The sequence below is a fragment of the Loxodonta africana genome, chromosome 16 (assembly GCF_030014295.1).
Source record: "Loxodonta africana isolate mLoxAfr1 chromosome 16, mLoxAfr1.hap2, whole genome shotgun sequence".
NCBI lineage: Eukaryota > Metazoa > Chordata > Mammalia > Proboscidea > Elephantidae > Loxodonta > Loxodonta africana.
The window spans coordinates 70,632,226-70,652,580 of record NC_087357.1 but is presented as its reverse complement, the minus strand read 5'-3'; the positions used below and the strand labels follow the sequence as shown (position 1 = coordinate 70,652,580).

General features: G+C 38.4%; 1 protein-coding gene across 4 annotated transcripts in view; it reads left to right on the top strand.

Moving 5' to 3' along the window:
• The window catches only part of MICU1 (mitochondrial calcium uptake 1), a 269,106-nt gene that overhangs the window by 215,483 nt on the left and 33,268 nt on the right, over positions 1-20,355 (top strand). For all 4 annotated transcript variants that reach the window (XM_023547062.2, XM_064269703.1, XM_003408889.4 and 1 more), the window contains one exon: positions 5,933-6,041. In XM_023547062.2, coding sequence (XP_023402830.1) covers positions 5,933-6,041 — 109 coding nt within the window. The remainder of the gene's footprint in view (positions 1-5,932; positions 6,042-20,355) is intronic.

Sequence of the window (20,355 nt, the reverse complement as noted above, 5' to 3'; positions counted from 1 at the left end):
AGCTCTACTCTGTCTTATAGTGTGGCTATGAGTTGGGATCTACTTGATGGCAACAGGTTTTTTTTTTGTTATTGTTTTAAGACATGGTGTCTTAAGCAGTGGCACCCAAAGCCAGGACTGTCTCATTCCAGAGTTCATAATCTTCCTACTCATGAGCCTGTTTATTGCCACTCCTTGTTCTCTGTGATTTGAATAAGCACAAATATTTTGGGGAAACTACAAAACTAGTGTTGCTGGGTTTCAGCCTAAGGTTCTTAGGGAGATAGCCAGAAAGGTAAATTGTGGTAGCAGATCTAGGAGGATCTTGAATACTGGGCTAAGAAGTTTGGGTTTTATCCAGTTGACAGTGGGAAATTACTGACAATTTGTGGGCAGAAGGGCTGAAGACAGGACAAAATGATGTTTCAGGAAGATTAAATACTTGTAGAAATCTAAGTGAAGAAGTGAAGTAATTTCCCCCACCACAAGGCATCAGTTGAAGGGAAGTCTGGGGTTTACAATGGAAAGATGCTTTATTGGAACGGGACAGGTATAGTGACATCTCTGAAAGGGTACTCAAGAAATTGGAACCTGTGACCACATATGGGGGACTGAAGGACAGGAGTAGAGGAGGGCTTCCTTTGTACTGTGTAACATTTTGTACCATGGTCAAAAACATTACTTAAAATTTAAAAAAACATAGCAAGAGATTGGACAGATGGTAGATGTTACGATTAGTGAGAGGCATGGAATATAAGGAAGGAGATAATTTTATCCTTTCAGTGGGCCATAGAGGGAACTTGGACAATTGGACTGATTCCTGGCAGATGAATTTGCTATAACTGATTAAAAGACAGGGCAAGGGAATGATCCATTTCAGGCTGTGTTTCCACTCCTCCGTGGCCTGTCAGCACTAGATATCTGGCTTTACGGCAGACTCCAGAGGAAGCCAAATTTTTCTTACCCTTCTTCTCATCTACTCTAGCTGCTTTATTATTTTTTTTTTTTACAGTTTTATTGAGGAATAATTTATATACTGTGAAATTCACCTGTTCTAAGTGTATAATTCAGTAATTTTTAGTAGATGTACAGAGTCGTACAGCCATCATGGCAGTTCCATTTTAGAACATTTCCATCACCCCAAGAAAAGGTCTCTTATGCTAGTCTGCAGCCAGTCACTATCTTTTTCCTCCTTTTCAGGTCCTCGCCTTCATCCCCAGAAAACCATAAATCTGCTTTCTTTCTCTATAGATTTGCCTTTTCTGTACTTTTCATATAAATGGGATCATATAATATATAGTCTTTTGTATGTGGCTTCTTTTGCTTAGCATGACATTTTTGAGGTTCATCCATGTTGTTACATGTTAATAAGTTTATTACTTTCTATGGCTGAATAGTAAACGGATTCTATTGTATGGACATACTACATTTTATTTATCCATTTGCTAGTTGATGGACATTTGGATTGTTTCCACTGGCTATTATAAATAACCCTGCTATGAACATTTGTATACAAGTCTTTATATGAACCTGTGTTCTCATTGCTGTTCAGTAGAGTCCTAGGAGTGGAATGACTGGGTTGTATGGTTAATTTATATTTAACTCTTTAAGAAACTACCAAATTATTTTCCAAAGTGACTGTACCATTTTACATTTCCATAGAAATGTATGAGTTCCAGCTTTTCCACACCTCAACAACACTTACTCGTGTCTGTCTTTTTTACCATAGTCATTCTAATAGGTGTGTAGGGGGAACTTGTTGTGGTTTTAATTTGCATTTCCCTAACAGCTAAAGAGGAACCCTCATGGCACGGTGGTTAAAGTGCTTGGCTGCTAACCAAAAGGTCAGAGGTTCAAACCCACCCCCTGACCTTCAGGAAAAAGATGCTTCCATAAAGATTACAGCCTTGGAAACCCTATGGGGCAGTTCTGCTCTGTCCTATAGGGTCCCTGTGAGTTGAAATCAACTCAATGGCAATGGGTTTTTTGGGTATACTAATTAGCTATTCATATATCTTCTCTGGTGAAATGTCTAGTCAAAGCTTTTAGAAATTGGGTGGTTGTTCTCATTATTGCGTTGTAAGAGTACTTTATATAATTCTGGATACAAGTTCTTTATCAGATATATGATTTGCAAATGTTTTCTCCCAGTCTGTGAGTTGTCTTTTCATTTTCTCAGTGGTATCTTTTGAAGCCAAGAAGTTTTTTATTTTGATAAAGTCCAATTTATTGATTTTTTCCTCTATGAACTGTGCTTTTGGTGTTGTATCTCGGAGCTCTTTGACTCACCCAAGGTCATGAAAATTTTCTCATTTTCTTCTAAAAGCTTTTTCACTTTTAGTTCTGAAAGGTGATTCTACTTGCTTATTTTATAATTTCTTAATGTTTAATTTATTTTTAAGCAACCTAAAGAAGTGTTTCTACTGTCCCCAAACTATTATTAATCTTATCTTCTGTTTTTAGTCCTCTGGAACCCAGCTTTATAGTCCATCATTCCAAAGGTAAATAGATGTCCAGTTTGTTGAACAGTTGGTCACAGACTAAGATAACTGTTTCTTCCATATCCCCTAAGCATGTCAAGAAAATCTCTTTGATGTCAATCCTAAGAGGATATTTCCTTTTGGCTGCTATGTCTGCAGTTGAAGTCACCTGACAATAGATTGTACATAAGCTGTAGCTTCTCGTCTGAACAGCTCAACTTGTAATAAGCATATCCTCTTACGTTACATTTTACCATCCAGGAACCTCACGGTATAGTCTTACTCCAGCTTTATTCTAATAGCCCTCAGGAGTTTTTACTAAGCTAGCTCACCAAGAAATAAGAATTTTGTGACTGGCATCATCTTTTCTTTGAGGAGAGCTGTCTAAATTTTAGGGGGTAGTGGTGGGTCAGTGGTAGAATTCTCACCTTTCAAGCAGGAGACCTGGGTTTGATTCCTAACCAATGCACCTCAAGTGCAGCCACTACCTGTCAGTGGAGGCTTGCATGTTGTTATGATGCTGAACAGGTTTCAGCAGAGCTTCCAGGCTAAGACAGACTAGAAAGAAGAAAAGCCTGGCAGTCTACTTCTGAAAAATAAACTGTTGAAAAGTCTGTGGAAGACAGTCCTACTCAGACACACTATGGGGTCATCATGCATCGGAATCAACTCAACAGTAATGGGTTTATCTAAATTGTAAGCTCCATAAAATCAAGGCTTACATCCAATTCAAAATTATCTCCCTCACTGTTCTAGCATAGTGCAGAGTGGTTAGTAAGTGCTAAATCAGTATTTTTTTATTTTATTTATGTAATAAAGACAAAATATTTCACATTTAGATTTAATAATGGCAGCTAATATGATTTGTAATCCACTGTTTTTCTAAATCATCAAATGAGTAACCACTAAATTCAAATTGTTCTCCCTCTCTGTCCTCACATAGTTCTCAGAATAAGCACTCTAGCCTTGAGCTAATAATATTTGATGTTTCACGATAAATTACCTAACAAACATTTGAGATTATATCAGCATGGGAAACATTTTCTCTACGATGCCCTTTCTGTTTCAGGTATTCTGTGTTAACATTTCAGCCTCAAAAACCCTTCCAATAGCTCAGTCCCTTAAGCCCTCCCCACCCCCACAGAAATCTCCACCTTAATAAGAAATGGTAAAAAAAAGGTTTAGCATGGCTAGTTTCTTTTATTTTATTGTGAAAATATACATAACACAATGTAGCTTGTCTTTTGATAAAGGGGAAATAAAAATGGCATCAGTAGAACCATCCTCAAGCAGTGATATTATAGAACCTGTACTTCTTTCCAGTGGGATTCTCCTCTATAAGGTTGATTCTAGCCTAGTGCTTACATTGGATAGCATACTATGACATCCATGTAAGGAATGAGCCCTACCCTGTGCACACTCTGAGTCAAGACAATGACTGCAAGTTTGGAAAAATTTATTTAATATAGGCCTTCCAGTTCACTGCCAGAAATAATGGAGCTTGATACACAGTAGGTACTCCATAAATGCTTGCGTGAATGCATAGATACAGCTGCACCACTATTCCTAATTACCCAAAACTGGGAACAGCCCAAAGAGCCATCAACAGTAGAATGGATAAACAAACTGTGATATAGTCACACAATGAAATACTTAATAGCAATAAAAATGAATCAACTACAGATACACACAAAGCCATGGACAAATTTTAGAGAGAAGCCACGTATAACAGAATGCAAACTGCATGATTCCATTTATAAAGTTGAAAAACAGAGAAAAAAATTATACTGTTTCTGTTTAAAGACACATAAATAAGAAGTAATGCTATAAAGGAGCCCTAGTGGTGCAGTGGTTAAGAGCTCAGCACTAACCAAAAGATCAGCGGTTCAAATCTACCAGCCCTCCTTGGAAACCCTGTGGGGTAGTTCTGCTCGGTGCTATAAGGTCGCTATGAGCCAGAATCATCTCGACGGCAGTGGGTTTGGTTTTTTGGTTTAATGCTATAAAGAAAAACAAGGAAATGAATTCCCTAAAAGTCAAGAAAAGGATTACTCATAGGGGGAGGGGAGCCTTATGATTAGAAAGGGGCATGTTGGAGAGAAGATTCTGGGATGCTGGTAATGGTCTGTTCCTTGACCTGAATTGAGGTCCTGTTGATGTTTGGTTTATAACTGTTTGTTAAGTTGTACATTTATGTTTCTGGGGTTCCTTTCAATGTGGTCTTTATATTCCACAATAAAAAGTATTTTTTAATTCTGTGATTCTAAGAAAGAAATGATAAAAGATCATGTGGCATAATCATACATAACAGTTTAGTTCTCTGGTTGGTTGATAAAATAAGAACGATACCATTGACCCAGTGTGGAGAGTACCAGGAAAGCACAGTAGGCTTTAGATTGTCTGTATCAAGGTTTCCTTATGACTGAGTTCCTGCTGGGGGCTCCTGGGCTCTGCAATTTGTGGAAATAGGAATTGGAAGAGAAGGAGCACTCAGCAGAAGCTGGTCAGCGTCTACGTTCCATTAAGGACCTGATGCTTCACTGAAAGACATTAGCCTCAGTGCCTATGGACATTCCCCGATATTCATCACTTCTTAAAACCCTCATTCATATGCCATTACGATGTCATGTGTGAGAAGTGAAAAATAGGCATATAAAGGAACTTCTTGTAGCCCCTGTTTGTACAACTACTATCCCTTGAGCCATCATAGAAAATAGAATTAGAGATGAGCACATCTTTGACCAGCTTTGGAAGGAATTTCTTCATTCACAGAGTTGCATCAGATCGAAGTTAAATGACAAGTTGCTCCATTAAAAATTGAGATAATTAACAGCTTCCCAGTGCTTGAGTCCTGACTTTGGTGATTCTTTAATTAGCTTAAGCTTCAAAAGCTCAGCCAGCCTGTGAGTAGATTATTAAAATGGAAGGCCTGATTCTGGTCTTACTTGTTAAGATTGTAACAGATCAAGTGGCTACAGCCCATTTAGACGTTGTCACAAGAGATACTGTGGCTGATTGGAGAGCACAATCAAATATTTTTGTTAAAGATGTCCATCCTTCACTGTAAGCATCTTTATGTCATGTTTTGCATTGGGTTTGCATAAGCTGGTCTGCTTTCTCAGGATAAAATTCTAGAGCTTTTGTTCCCCTACTATGTACACGGAAACCCTGCTATGGCTGCAAACCAAAAGGTCGGCGGTTTGAATCCACCAGGCGCTCCTTGGAAACTCTGTGGGGCAGTTCTGCTCTGTCCTGTAGGGTCTCTATGAGTCAGAATCGACTTGACGGCAACGGGTTTGGTTTTTGGTTTACTGTGTACACATTTGACATTCCTTGACTAATTTATTCAGTCTTTGTTCTAACCATGAGAATTAATTTCTGATTTACAGACTTAAATAACTGCCTAGTTACTTGTATTTTGTGCTGCTTTTGTTACACGTTCCTGCTCTATCTTGCCGTCTCTTCTCTTTCAGGGCCTGACGTTTGAGGAGGTAGAAAACTTCTTTACTTTCCTGAAGAATATTAATGATGTGGACACTGCACTGAGCTTTTACCATATGGCTGGGGCATCTCTTGATAAAGGTAATAAAACCCAAAGGTTTTTTTCTTGCAGGAATAAACATTGAATAGGTAATCTATTAGGTCATTGCTCTTCCTTAAAGTAATACGTGTTTTTCTTGACATTGTGTTTTGTTACCTTGCACGAGGCTTGCATTTTACCCTGAGGTGCCAAGCTCAGCAAATATATTTTCTTGTGCTAAAGACTCTGGTCAAGGCAGGTGCCAGTCTTTAAGTATTACCCTTGGAAAGGGCACCTGAGCTGAGGTACAGTGCGTGAAGCTGCTGCTTCTCTGGTCCGAGCCAGAGACACAACATATACGATGTGATGCTGAACTCATTCTGCATTTTAATTCGTGTCTTTGATTAAAAGGGACGGTTTGATTTATTTCTTGTGTTAAAGTTGTTTTTTTTTTTTTTTAAGATTAAATTGTGACTCTGAGGATAGCACCCCTGATGGTTTACTTTATATAAACTCAGTTCCAGCTTCTACAGAGATCAGAGGAATGGAAAGCACAGCTTGCTCCCCAACATTTTATTATGAAAACCTTCAAACACTCAGAACATTTGAAATAATTATTCAGAGAGCACCCATATATATATCCAGTTCAATTTACATTCTGCTGTATTTGCTTGATCGTAGATCTATCCATACATTCATCCCTCGAACTACTCATCAATCTCTCTTGCTTTTTTTGCATTCAGAGCAAGTTGCAGACATAAGTATACTTCCCTCCTAAGCAATTCAGCATGAATATTATTAACAAAAGTTCAGCATTTGTTTAAAGTTCCCTCATGCTGCTTCACAGTCAGTTCTGCCCCCACCCACCCAGAGGCAGCCATTCTTCTGATTTTTTTCCATCACATGTTAATTTTGTTTGTTCCAGACTTCATACACATGAATTACACAATGGGTAGGTACTCTTTCTAAGTTTTCTCTCAGCAAAGTGTTTTTGAGATGTGTCCATATTATTGCATGTTCAGTAGTTTGTTTCTTTGTTTTTTTGATGAGTAAGAATTAATTGTATAAATACACCAAATTGGCTTTTTTTTTTTCCCGTCCCTTCTTCTGTCGATGGACACCTTTGCTTTTTCCAGTTATTGGCTAACACAAACAAACCTGCTGTGAACACTTTAGTGCAAGTCAGAAGATGGCAGGGGCTGTCTCCAGTACCTCTCAGGGAAGATTTTAGAAGCTTATCAGGACAGTTATATAGAGTTTGCCATTCTAATTTCCCTATTCTGCAAGTCTTTTTGAGGACATGCATTTTCATTTATCTTGTGTAAATACCTAGCAGTGCAAATGCTAAGTACAAGAAACAGTATTTAGTTTATGAAAACTGTCAGACTCCTAATTCAAAATGGACCAAAGACCTAAATACAAAACCAAAAACTATAAAGGCCATAGAAGAAAAAATAGAGTCAACGCTAGAGGCCCTAATACACAGCATTAACAGGACCCAAACTGTAACTAACAACTCACAAACACCAGAAGATAAGCTAGATAACTGGGATCTTCTAAAAATGAATCACTTACGCTCATCAAAAGATTTCACCAAAAGAGTAAAAAGAGAACCTACAGACTGAGAAAGAAATTCTGGCTGTGACAAATCCAACAAAGGCCAAATCTCTGAAATCTTCAGGAAAATCCAGTGCCTCTACAACAAAGAGACAAATACTCCAGTTAAAAAATGGGCTATCTACTGGGCAGAGGATATTAACAGACACTTCACCAAAGAAGACATTCAAATGGCTAACAGGTACATGAGGAGATACTTGAGATCACTAGCCATTAAAGAGAAATGCAAATCAAAACCACAAGGAGATACCATCTCACCCCGACATTACTGGCATGACTCGAAAAAAAAAACCAGAAAATAACAAATGTGGGAGAGGCTGTGGGGAGATTGGAACTCTTATGCACTGCTTACGGGAATGTAAAATGGTACAACTATTTTGGAAAACGATACGGCACTTTCTTCAAAAGCTAGAAATAGAAATACCATGTGATCCAGCAATCCCACTCCTAGGAATATATTCTAGAGAAGAGCCATCACACAAATAGGCATGTGCACACCCATGCTCATTGCAGCATTTGTTCACAATGGCGAAAAGACGGAAACAACCTAGATGCCCATCAACAGATGAATGGATAAACAAACTATGGTACATTCACACAATGGAGTACTATGCAATGATAAAGAACAGTGATGAATCTGTGAAGCACCTCACAACATGGATGAATCTGGAGAGCATTATGCTGAGTGAAATAAGTCAATCACAAAAGAACACACACTGTATAAGCCCACTACTAGAAAAACTCATGAAAAGGTTTACGCGGAAAAAGAGACAATCTTTGATGGTTACGAGGGAGGGGAGAAGTGAGAGGGAAAAACACTAAATAGACAATAGATAAGGGGTAACTTTGGTGAAGGGTAAGACAGTACACAGTACTGGAGAAACCAGCACAGCTCATCCAAGGCAAGGTCATGGAGGCTCCATAGACACATCCAAACTCCCTGAGGGACCAAATGGCTAGGCTGAGGGCTCTGGGGCCTCTGGTCAAGGGGAGCATCTAGCTCAATTAACATAACATAGTTTATAAATAAAATGTTCTACATTCTACTTTGGTAAGTAGTGTCTGGAGTCTTGTGAGTAGCCATCTATAAGATACTACTCTCACCCCGGCTAGAGCAAGGGAGAAGGAAGAAACCAAAGACACAAGGGAAAGATTAGTCCAAAGGATTAATAGACCACAACTACCACAGCCTCCACCAGATTGAGTCCAGCACAACTAGATGGTGCCCGGCTACCACCACCAGCTGCTCTGACAGGAATCACAATAAAGGGTCCCAGACAGAGCTGGAGAAAAAGGTAGAATTCTAACTCAAAAAAAAAAGACCAGACTTGCTGGCCTGACAGAGACTGGAGAAACCCAGAGAGTATGGCACCTGGACACCCTTTTAGCTCAGTAATGAAGTAACTCCTGAAGTTCACCCTTCAGCCAAAGATGAGACAGGCACATAAAAGAAAACAAGACTAAATGGGCACTCCAGCCCAGGGGCAAGGATGAGAAGGCAGGAAGGGACAGGAAAGCTGGTAATGGGGAACCCAAGGTTGAGAAGGGGAGAGTGTTGACGTGTCATGGGGTTGGCAACCAATGTCACAAAATAGTGTGTGTGTTGTTTAATGAGAAACTCGTTGGCTCTGTATGTCATCATCTAAAGTACAGTAAAAAAAAAGAAAAAGAAAAGAAAGGCACATGTTAGCATTAGAACATGAGAGTGATCAAGAGCCTGGCTTCAGAAGTCCAACAGACCTCAAAGTGAAAACCCATCCCCTCACTTACCAGCTGCAGGCCTCCTCCTCGTTACTTAACCTCTCTGACCCTCAGTTTCTTTGTTGGCAAAATGGGAGTATTAACACAATGGCCCTCGTCTTAAAGATTAAATGAGATAGTGTATGTAAGCACTTAAGCAGAGTTGTCTATCGTATAAAGTAGTGCTAAATTCATATTAGATATTGCTATTACCATGTCAACTGGGCTATGGCTGATTTAAAAATGATCTGATTGAATAGTAAGGGGGGAAAGTTTTAAACTTCGGAATTTTGAACAAAGTCATATAATATATGTAAGCTGTAGACCCACTTGGCTGTACCCTCATTTTATGTGAGAGAATCCTCTTTTGGAACTGGATGCTGTGTTGTTTAACTGCAGTGATGGTGATGTGAAGTTTACAACTGTGCCAATAGTCCTTTTGAAGAAATATGGGAAGAATTTTCAATGTCACCCCATTGGATACTTATTTTTTCTACTTTTTGACTAGTGAAAAAAAACAAAACTGCCAGGCTCTTTCCACAGTGTATCTTTTTATACTTCCACCAACAGCATACAACAGTTCAGGTTGCTCCCTGTCCTCATCAAAAACTGATGGGTTAGTCTTTTTAAATTCAACCACTTCAGTGTGTGTAAAGGTATTGCTTTGTGGTTTTAACTGGTATTTCTCTGATGGCTACTGCTTTTGAGTAGCTTTTCATGTTACTGTCATTCACATATCTTCTTCAGTGGAAAGTCTGTTCAAATCTTTTTCCATTTTTTATTAGATTGCCTGTCTTCTTTCCTACTGAGCGTTGAGTTTTTGGTATATTCTAGATACAAGCCCATTATCAAATATACATTTTGCAAATTCTTTCTTAGTCTGGTTTGCCTATTCACTCTCTTAATGGTGTCTTTGATAAGCAGAAGAAAGTTTTTTTATTTTGATGAAATCTACTTTACCAAATTTTAATTTTTGGTTATTGCTTTCTGGATCCTATCTATTTTTTATCTATTTTATCTATGTTTTATCCTAGAAGCTTTATTGTTTTAGTTTTTACTTTTCATACATCATCTATCTCAAACTAATTTCTGTATATGGTATAAAATGGGAGGGCCAAGATATATTTTTTTTTTTTTCTTATGTCTGTCCAGTTATACCAGCACCATTTATTTATTCAGAAGGTCTTCCATTGAATTGCTTTGTGCCTGGTCAAACATCAAATGACATTTTAAAGTTTGGGTCTGTTTCTGGGCTCTCTATTCTATTTGTCTATACTACATTTTTATGCAGATAACACACGCCTTCTGTGTTTGTTCGCCAGCCATGCCCTCTCCCCACAAGGCACCCTCACAAGCACTGCCATGCCAATCCTCTTCCACATGTTGCTGTAAAAAGAATTAGCATAGTGCATTTAGAAAAATACCTCGTTGAAGGAAACGCAGCCAGCAAACACAAAAACCGTGTATTAGTTACATCAAAATATGTCTATCCTTATATTGTTACCCACTATCTTGATTAGTTGTTGTTGTTGTTAGGTGCCATCGAGTCGGTTCCAACTCATAGAGACCCTATGCACAACAGAACGAAACACTGCCTGGCCCTGCACCATCCTTACGATCGTTGTTATGCTTGAGCTCATTGTTGCAGCCACTGTGTCAGTCCACCTCATTGAGGGTCTTTCTCTTTTCCACTGACCCTGTACTCTGCCAAACATGATGTCCTTCTCCAGGGACTAATCCTTCCTGACAACATGTCCAAAGTATGTAAGACACAATCTCGCCATCATTGCTTCTAAGGAATATTCTGGCTGTACTCCTTCTAAGACAGATTTGTTCGTTCTTTTGGCAGTCCATGGTATGTTCAATATTCTTCACCAACACCACGATTCAAAGGCATCAATTCTTCTTTGGTCTTCCTTACTCATTTCCAGCTTTCGCATGTACATGATGCAATTGAAAATACCATGGCTTGGGTCAGGCGCACCTTAGTCTTCAAGGTGACATCTTTGCTCTTCAGCACTTTAAAGAGGTCCTTTGCAGCAGATTTACCCAATGCAATGCATCTTTTGATTTCTTGACTGCTGCTTCCACGGCTGTTGATTGTGGATCCAAATAAAATGAAATCCTTGACAACTTCAATCTTTTCTACATTTATCATGATGTTGCTCATTGGTCCAGTTGTGAGGATTTTTGTTTTCTTTATGTTGAGGTGCAATCCATACTGAAGGCTGTGGTCTTTGATCTTCATTAGTAAGTGCTTCAAGTCCTTTTCACTTTCAGCAAGCAAGGTCATGTCATCTGCATAATGCAGGTTGTTAATGAGTCCTCCTACAATCCTGATGCCCCGTTCTTCTTCATATAGTCCAGCTTCTCATATTATTTGCTCAGCATACAGCTTGAATAGGTATGGTGAAAGAATACAACCCTGACGCACACCTTTCCTGACTTTAAACCAATCAGTATCCCCTTGTTCTGTCCGAACAACTGCCTCTTGATCTATGTAAAGGTTCCTCGTGAGCATAATTAAGTGTTTTGGAATTCCCATTCTTTGCAATGTTATGCATAATTTGTTATGATCCACACAGTTGAATGCCTTTGCACAGTCAATAAAACACAGGTAAACATCCTTCTGGTATTCTCTGCTTCCAGCCAGGATCCATCTGACATCAGCAATGATATCCCTGGTTCCACGTCCTCTTCTGAAACTGGCCTGAATTTCTGGCAGTTCCCTGTCAATATACTGCTGCAGCCGTTTTTGAATGATCTTCATCAAAATTTTGCTTGCATGTGATATTGATATTGTTCTATAATTTCCACATTCAGTTGGATCACCTTTCTTGGGAATAGGCATAAATATGGATCTCTTCTAGTCAGTTGGCCAGGAAGCTGTCTTCCATATTTCTTGGCATACATGAGTGAACACCTCCAGCGCTGCATCTGCTTGTTGAAACATCTCAATTGATATTCCATCAATTCCTGGAGCCTTGTTTTTCGCCAATGCCTTCAGAGCTGCTTGGACTTCTTCCTTCAGTACCATCGGTTCCTGATCATATGCTGCCTGTTGAAATGGTTGAACATCAACTAATTCTTTTTGGTGTAATGACTCTGTGTATTCCTTCCATCTTCTTTTTTTTTTTTAATTGTGCTTTAAGTTCCATCTTCTTTTGATGCTTCTTTCATCGTTTAATATCTTCCCCATAGAATCCTTCAACATTGTGACTTGAGGCTTGAATTTTTCTTCAGTTCTTTCAGCTTGAGAAACGCCGAGCGTGTTCTTCCCTTTTGGTGTTCCGTCTCCAGCTCTTTGCACATGTCATTATAATACTTTGTCATCTCAAGCCACCCTTTGATATCTTCTGTTCAGTTCTTTTACTTCATCAATTCTTCCTTTTGTTTTAGCTGCTCGACATTTGAGAGCAAGTTTCAGAGTCTCCTCTGACATCCATCTTGGTCTTTTCTTTCTTTCCTGTCTTTTCAGTGACTTCTTGCTTTCTTCATATATAATATCCTTGATGTCATTCCACAATTCGTCTGTTCTTTGGTCAGTGGTGTGCAGTGCATCAAATCTATTCTTCAGATGGTCTCTAAATTCAGGTGGAATATACTCAAGGTCACATTTTGGCTCTCGTGGACTTGCTCTGATTTTCTTCATTTTCAGCTTGAACTTGCATATGAGCAATTGATGGTCTGTTCCACAGTCGGCCCCTGGCCTTGTTCTGACTGATGATACTGAGCTTTTCCATCGTCTCTTTCCACAGATGTAGTCAATTTGATTTCTGTGTGTTCCATCTGGCGAGGTCCATGTGTATAGTCGCTGTTTATTTTGGTGAAAGAAGGTATTTGCAACGAAGAAGTCATTTGTCTTACAAAATTCGATCATTTGCTCTCCGGCATCGTTTCTATCACCAAGGCCATATTTTCCAACTACTGATCCTTTTTCTTTGTTTCCAGCTTTCGCATTCCAATCGCCAGCAATTATCAGTGCATCTTGATTGCATGCTCGATCAATTTCAGACTGCAGCAGCTGATAAAAATCTATTTCCTCATCTTTGGCCCTAGTGGTTGGTGCATAAATTTGAACAGTAGTCGTATTAACTGGTCTTCCTTGTAGGCATATGGATATTGTCCTATCACTGACTGCGTTGTACTTCAGGATAGATCTTGAAATGTTCTTTTTAACGATGAATGCAACATCATTCCTCTTCAAGTTGTCATTCCCAGCATAGTAGACTATATGATTGTCTGATTCAAAATGGCCAGTACCAGTCCATTTCAGCTCTTTTTTTTAATGCCTAGGATATTGATGTTTATGCGTTCCATTTCATTTTTGACGATTTCCAATCTTCTTAGATTCATATCTTGATTATTATAGCTTTATAGTACATCTTGAAAGCAGGTAGTGTACTCAGCCAACTTAGTTCTTCTTTTTCTGTATTACCTTGGATATTCTGAGTTCTTTGCATTTCCATATAAATTTTACGATCAGCTTGTACCTTCCACTCAAAAAGGACATGGTGGAACAGAGGCTTGTATGCCATCGTTCATTGTGGCACTATTCACAATAGCCAAAAGGTGGACACAGCCTAAATGCCCATCAGTGGATGAATGGATAAACAAAATGTGGTACATACATACTACTCAGCCAGTAGGAGAAATGAAGTCTTGATACATGCCACAGTATGGTGGTGGAGCTTGAAGAGATTATGCTGAGTGAAGTAAGTCAGTCAGAAAAGGACAAATATTGTATAACCTCATTCATATAAAAAGACAAGAAAGGCAAAATGTAAAGAGAACAAAGAAATAAAGTCCCTATGTCTTTCTGCTCTCTTCTCTCTTTTATATCTGAAAAGAGATGGGCATAAGACAAACCTAATCTTATAGATTGAGTCCTGCCTCATTAACATAACTGCCACTGCTCCTGTCTCATTAAAATCATAGAGATATGATTTACAACACACAGGAAAATCACATCAGATAACAAAATGGTGGACAATCACACGATACTGGGAATCACGGATCAGCCAAGTTGACACACATTTTTGGGGGGAACCTCAAACCGTGAAGAAAGTAGTGCCAGGAGAAGAGCATGTCCTTTGGACCCAGAGTCCTTGAGCTGAGAAGCTCCTAGTCCAGGAGAAGGACCTTCCTCCAGAGCTGACAGAGAGAGAATGCCTTCCCCTAGAACTCATGCCCTGAATTTGGACTTTTTTTTAGCCTACTAGACTGTGAGAGAATGAATTTCTCTTTGTTAAAGCCATCCACTTGTGGTATTTCTGTTATAGTAACACTGGATAAGTAGGACAACAGTGATGGAATTATCTCATTGATTAAGCATAGGGCTGCACAGCCAGTTATTGTAATTGATGTCAATAAGTTGTATACCTATAAAAAATTGAATTGGCGAAAGTTGTGTGATAGATATGTTTACAAAAAAAAAAGAGTAGCTGCTGAGGCTGTTTATGTACAACCAAACACCTCATGGGATTTGGTGCCTTGGTTTGTAGGTTTAGTGTCATAGTTTCTTGGGACATCCCAGTTAAATTGGCCTAATAACGTATTTACTGCTTCTGTTCTACCTCCTAGTTTGATAATATAGTACCTGAGGTCTTAAAAACTTGCAAGTGGCCATCCAAGGCACAATAGTTGGTCTCTATATTTACCTGGAGCAAAGAGGAAGAAGGAGAGTCAAGAATAGGAAGAAGTATGGAAGGTGTGGCTAATTGCCTCCATGAACAACTGCCTCCTTTGCCATGAGACCAGAACTGGATGGTGCCCAGCTACCATTACTGAACATTTTAATCAAAGATTCCATAGAAGAATCCTGATCAAACGGGGGAAAATAGAAAACAGAATTTCAAATTTTCATGGACTCTGACTTCCTGGAGCCATGAACGCTGGATGAACCCCTGAAACTATTGCCCTGAGATAACCTTTAAACCTTAAATCGAAAATATCCCCTGAAGTCTTCTTAAAGCTAAAGAATAGTTTAGCTAAACTAGTAAAAAATGTCTGCCTTGAGCTTTATGCTGTTTTAAGAACTATCCATATGGGATCAAATTGATTAACAACAACTCGAAAGATTAGATGGGAACCTGTCTTAGGCTGGGTTCTCTAGAGAATCAAAACCAGTGAAGTGTGTACATATATAGAAAGAGTGAGATATTTATATCAAGGAAATGGTTCATGCAGCTGTAAAGGCTGAAAAGTCCCAAGTCCACAGGTCAGGCTGGAGGCTTATCCTGACTCATGACTACTTGTCCTGACTCATGTAGCTGCAGGGCTGACAAACCCAAGATCAGCAGGTTAGGGGGCAAGCGTCTGGCTCACAGACTACGGAGGCCAGTGAACCCCAAGATCAGCAGGTAAAACAACAGATCACTGGCTCACAGGCTGCAGAGGCTGACAATCCCAAGACTAGCAGGTAAGCTGCGAGCTCACATTGAAGAACTGCAGGTCAGAGGTAGGATCCAGAGCCATAAGGTATTGCTAGAAAGCTCACATATATTGGATGTAGGCCCTACCCTCAAGGAAACTCTGTATCAACTGAATGGCTGCTCTATACAGATCTCATCATGGAAGTGATAACATCATTACATAGCTGTCAAACAACGTCATAACTGTCAAACCACTGAGAATCATGACCCAGCCAAGTTGACACACAACCTTAACCATCACAGAGCCTTAGAGGGCAGTGAATTTATGTTAATGGGAGAGGAACAACTCAGTACAGGAGGGTGAGAATGGCTGCACAACTCGAAGAATGTAATCAGTGTCACTAAATGGTACACGTAGAAACTGTTGAGTTAGTGTATGTTTTGCTGTGTATATTCTCAACAACAACAAACAATATTTTAAAAACACCAAAAACAAAAAGGTGGGATTGTGATTAGAATTATATTAAATAGATCGATTAATTTGAGGAAAATTGACATCTTAATAATAGTGAATTTTTCCGTTTATAAACATGTTATGCTGTTGTTGTTAGGTGGTGTCCAGTTGGTTCCAACTCACAGCAACCGTACGTACAATGCAACGAAACACTGTCTGGTCCTGCGCCATTCTCACAATTGTTGTGTTTCACCACCCTAAAGATCCCTAAGGCTTTACCTCTTCATCACTTTTTCTACCCTTCCCATACCCCACCCCTGCCCAAAGTCCTTGACAAGCACTGATTTTTTACAGTTTACATCTCTCTAGTTTTAACATTTCCAAGATGTCATGTAATTAGAATCATGTAATGTGTAGCCTTTTCAGACTGGCTTCTTTCACTTAGCGATATGCATTTAAAGTTCCTTCCATGTCTTGCTGTGGCTTGATAGCTCATTTTTTTTTATCGTTGAATAATATTTAATTGTACATACCACAGTTTATCTATCCCCTTGTGTCAGTTTTGATAAGGTGTGTTTAAGAATTTGTCCATTTCATCTCATTTGTTGAGTTTATTGACATAAAGTTGTTCATAATATTTTGGTGTTAGCCTTTATACATATGTAGAATCTGCAGACTCTGAAATCCCCTTTCATTCCTAATATTGGTCAATTATATCTTCTGTCTCTCTTTTTTTTCCTCATTAATTCTTGCTAGAAGGTTATCAAGGAGCCCTGGTGGTGGAATGGTTAAAGCAATCAACTGATAACCGAAAGGTCAGCGGTTCAAAACCACCAGCAGCTCCACAAGAGAAAGATGTGGCAGTCTGCTTCTGTAGAGATTTACAGCCTTGGAAATCCTATGTGGCAGTTCTACTCTGTCCTATAGGGCCCCTATAGGAATGAAAAAGACAAGAATTTCCCATTTCACTGTGGGGAAGGCAGGCTGTCAATAAAAGCAGAAGTTTGTTGCTCTAGTATCATTAATGTACCTGTCCTGAGACCCAGGAGAGTAGAAGTTCATCCATTAAGCAAAATGTAGCAACCGTCAGGGTATAGATACATTCTAAATGTTGGTATAGGATTGACTCACATAGGAGGGATCTAGACTACACAATGAAGTTTAGCAGAAGTCTTAGTTTCCTAGTGCTGCTGTAACAGGAATACCCCAAGTGGATGGCTTTGAAGAAGAGACATTTATTTTTACTCAGTCTACCTACCAACCCAAAACCAAACCCATTGCCATCGAGTCAATTCCAACTCATAGTGACCCTGTATGACAGAGTAGAACTGCCCCATAGGGTTTCCAAGGAGTGTCATGGTGGATTCGAACTGCCAACCTTTTGGTTAACAGCCGTAGCTATTAACCACTACGCCACCGGGGCTCTAGATACGTTATTATTGTTGATTTCTGATTTAATTCCATTATGGCACAGCCTATAGTTGTGTTTCACATGCATTTGAAAAGAATGTGTATTCTGTAATTTGGAGTATACCAGTTGCCTTTGAGGCAGCTCCTACCCCTGGCAACTCTACACCTGTCAGAATAGAACTGTGCTCCGTAGGGTTTTCAGTGGCTGATGTTTTGGAAGTAGATCTCTAGGCCTCTCTTTCAAGGCACCTCTGGGTGGACTTGAACCTTTTGGTTACTAGCTGAGTACATTAACCAATTTGTACCACCCAGGGATTTGGGGCAGGCGTAGTGCTATATATAAATGCCAAGTAGGTCAAAAAGGGTAGTAATATTTATTATCTTTCATACTCTGGTATAACAAAACATTCTATTTTAAGGCAAAACTACTTTCTTTTTTCTCTCTTAAAAAAATTTATTTTCAATCTTTTTTTTTTTCTTTTTTCTTTCTGTCTTTTCAGGCTATTCTAAAACCTTTAACTTAGTTCTTAAGGTGGTTAAGCATTTTCAGTAAATCACTAAAAAGTGGAACTTATCTGTAAAGGACAACTTAAAAACATCCATGATCAACTTATAATTCTTAAAAGTATAAGACTTGATGGGAATTATAAAAGTAATGCAAAGTTAATTAAAAAGAAGCTTGCAATAAAGATATCTCCAAACAAACAATGTGAATTCTCTAGTTAAAACTATTGGCTATGATGATGCTAGATTTAGAGAAAATAAAGCTACAGTTGAAATAATAAAATTATGATATAATATTATGTGTTGTTTAGTGTTAAGCAAATATTATTTACATAAAATTTAAGGAAAATTTGGTACTTCTCTTGATTTTACAGTACATTCATGTAGCTTTTTCTAAAGCCAAGCAGCTTGGTTTCTTAGTCAAGGGCACAAAAGTTAACATAAACTTCGAGACACAGAACTTTTGTCTTCTAGGCAGATTACACAAAATAAACAGTAAACTAAGGAAGCAAGACTATTAAGATTGAGCAAACTTTGTTAGGATTTTAACATATTTCATAGCTTTTCAGATTTAGGGATTTATTTTATTGAACTCTTGCTTCAGATTGCACCAAAAAAAAAAAAAAAAAAAAAAACCCACTGCCATCAAGTCGATTCTGACTCATAGCGACCCTATAGGACAGAGTAGAACTGCCCCATAGAGTTTCCAAGGAGCGCCTGGTGGATTCAAACTGCCAACCTTTTGGTTAGCAGCCGTAGCACTTAGCCACTAAACCACCAGGGTTTCCAGATGGCACAAAGAATAAAATTAATTCTTCAAACTAGTAATTAAAGGCAGTTTTGTTATCTTAACAGCAGAAAACTCAGTTCTTTGCTATTTGACTTTAAAGCTTTTAAAGATTCTCATAAATTAACCTATTAAACTTTCAGATGTAGCAAAGAAGAACTTTGACTATATTAAATAAATTTTCTTTTTAAATTTCTTGTTTTTGTTACATTTTAATTTTTTCTGTGTGAGCTAATTATTGATGTTCAAAAAGTCTTTCTAACAGTTATCACTATATTCTAATGGGAGCCTCTAATCTCTTCAAGGCCACTCAGCATTAGCCTGTCTTGAAGGGCTTTTTACTCTTTTTTTTTTTTTCCTGCTGTTTTAATTCTTACTTTGCACTCAGTGTTACAGGGTGTTCTTACCACCGGAGGCTTAGAAAGCTGCTGTATGGGAGTCTAAATTTTCCCAGTCCTGTAAACCTGCTACTTCTTGTCATTCTGGAATTAATAAAAATTACTGCTTTTCCTTAAACAAAAAACATTTCATGTAAAAGTTTAAGTTGCTTAATAAGGTTTTACTTTTAAGATTAATATAAACCTAAAACTTTGCCAGAATGAGTTCATTTTCATTAATTCCTGGAAATATTAAGACTTTAATTTATATATGTGCTTATTTATCATTAAACCAGTCAGAAAGAGTAAGTTCTTTGAAGAAATAATGTAATCTAATTTAATAAAACCATCCAGAGGTAGGAAATTTATTATGGTTTCATAACCCTATCCTCTTCATGCTTTATAGAACTCTTTCAGAGAAACAATTTAGAATAATTCATCCCTTTTTTTTTTTGAGGCTTTGTAACCAATTAAAGTAAACAATGTATCTTTTTCAGTGCAGTTTTCAATAGACTAATTTATATTAAAATTTCTCAGAGTAGCTACTGACTGAAAGCCTAGGCACAAGAAGCAGTTTTTCTTGGAAGAGAAAAGAACTGAGATTTAAACATACTAGCAAAATACTTAAAAGTGGCTACTGATTCTTTTAGACTGTCTTTAATAAACTCATGCAAATGGCTCAACTTTAGAGTTGGCAGTCTCCACTTTACTAAAACAATGAAGGCACATACAATCAAAACCTGAATGTGTACACAGAGAAAAGAAAAGTGAGTTCAAAATTATAGGTTGAAACCTTGATTCTCCTACAGTCTAGCAGTAACAGCCTCACCAAATTTAGTTTGGCAGTGAACTCTCTGAAAGATTTAGAGCAACAGTTTGAAAGTACAGTAAGACATCCAACATGAAACTCCAGGGAGCCTGTATGCAAAGAAAGCAGTGGCTTGTATCTGAGAGATTATTTACGTTGCCGTGATTCCTGAGAATCCATTGTGGTGACAGAGAGCCCAAGGGTCACAGAAGTCAATTCAACTTTGGAATCCCACTTCTGACACCAAACAATGTTTAATTGAAGGAATAGGTACAGTTCCAGAGAACCAGGAGACACAGTCGTTC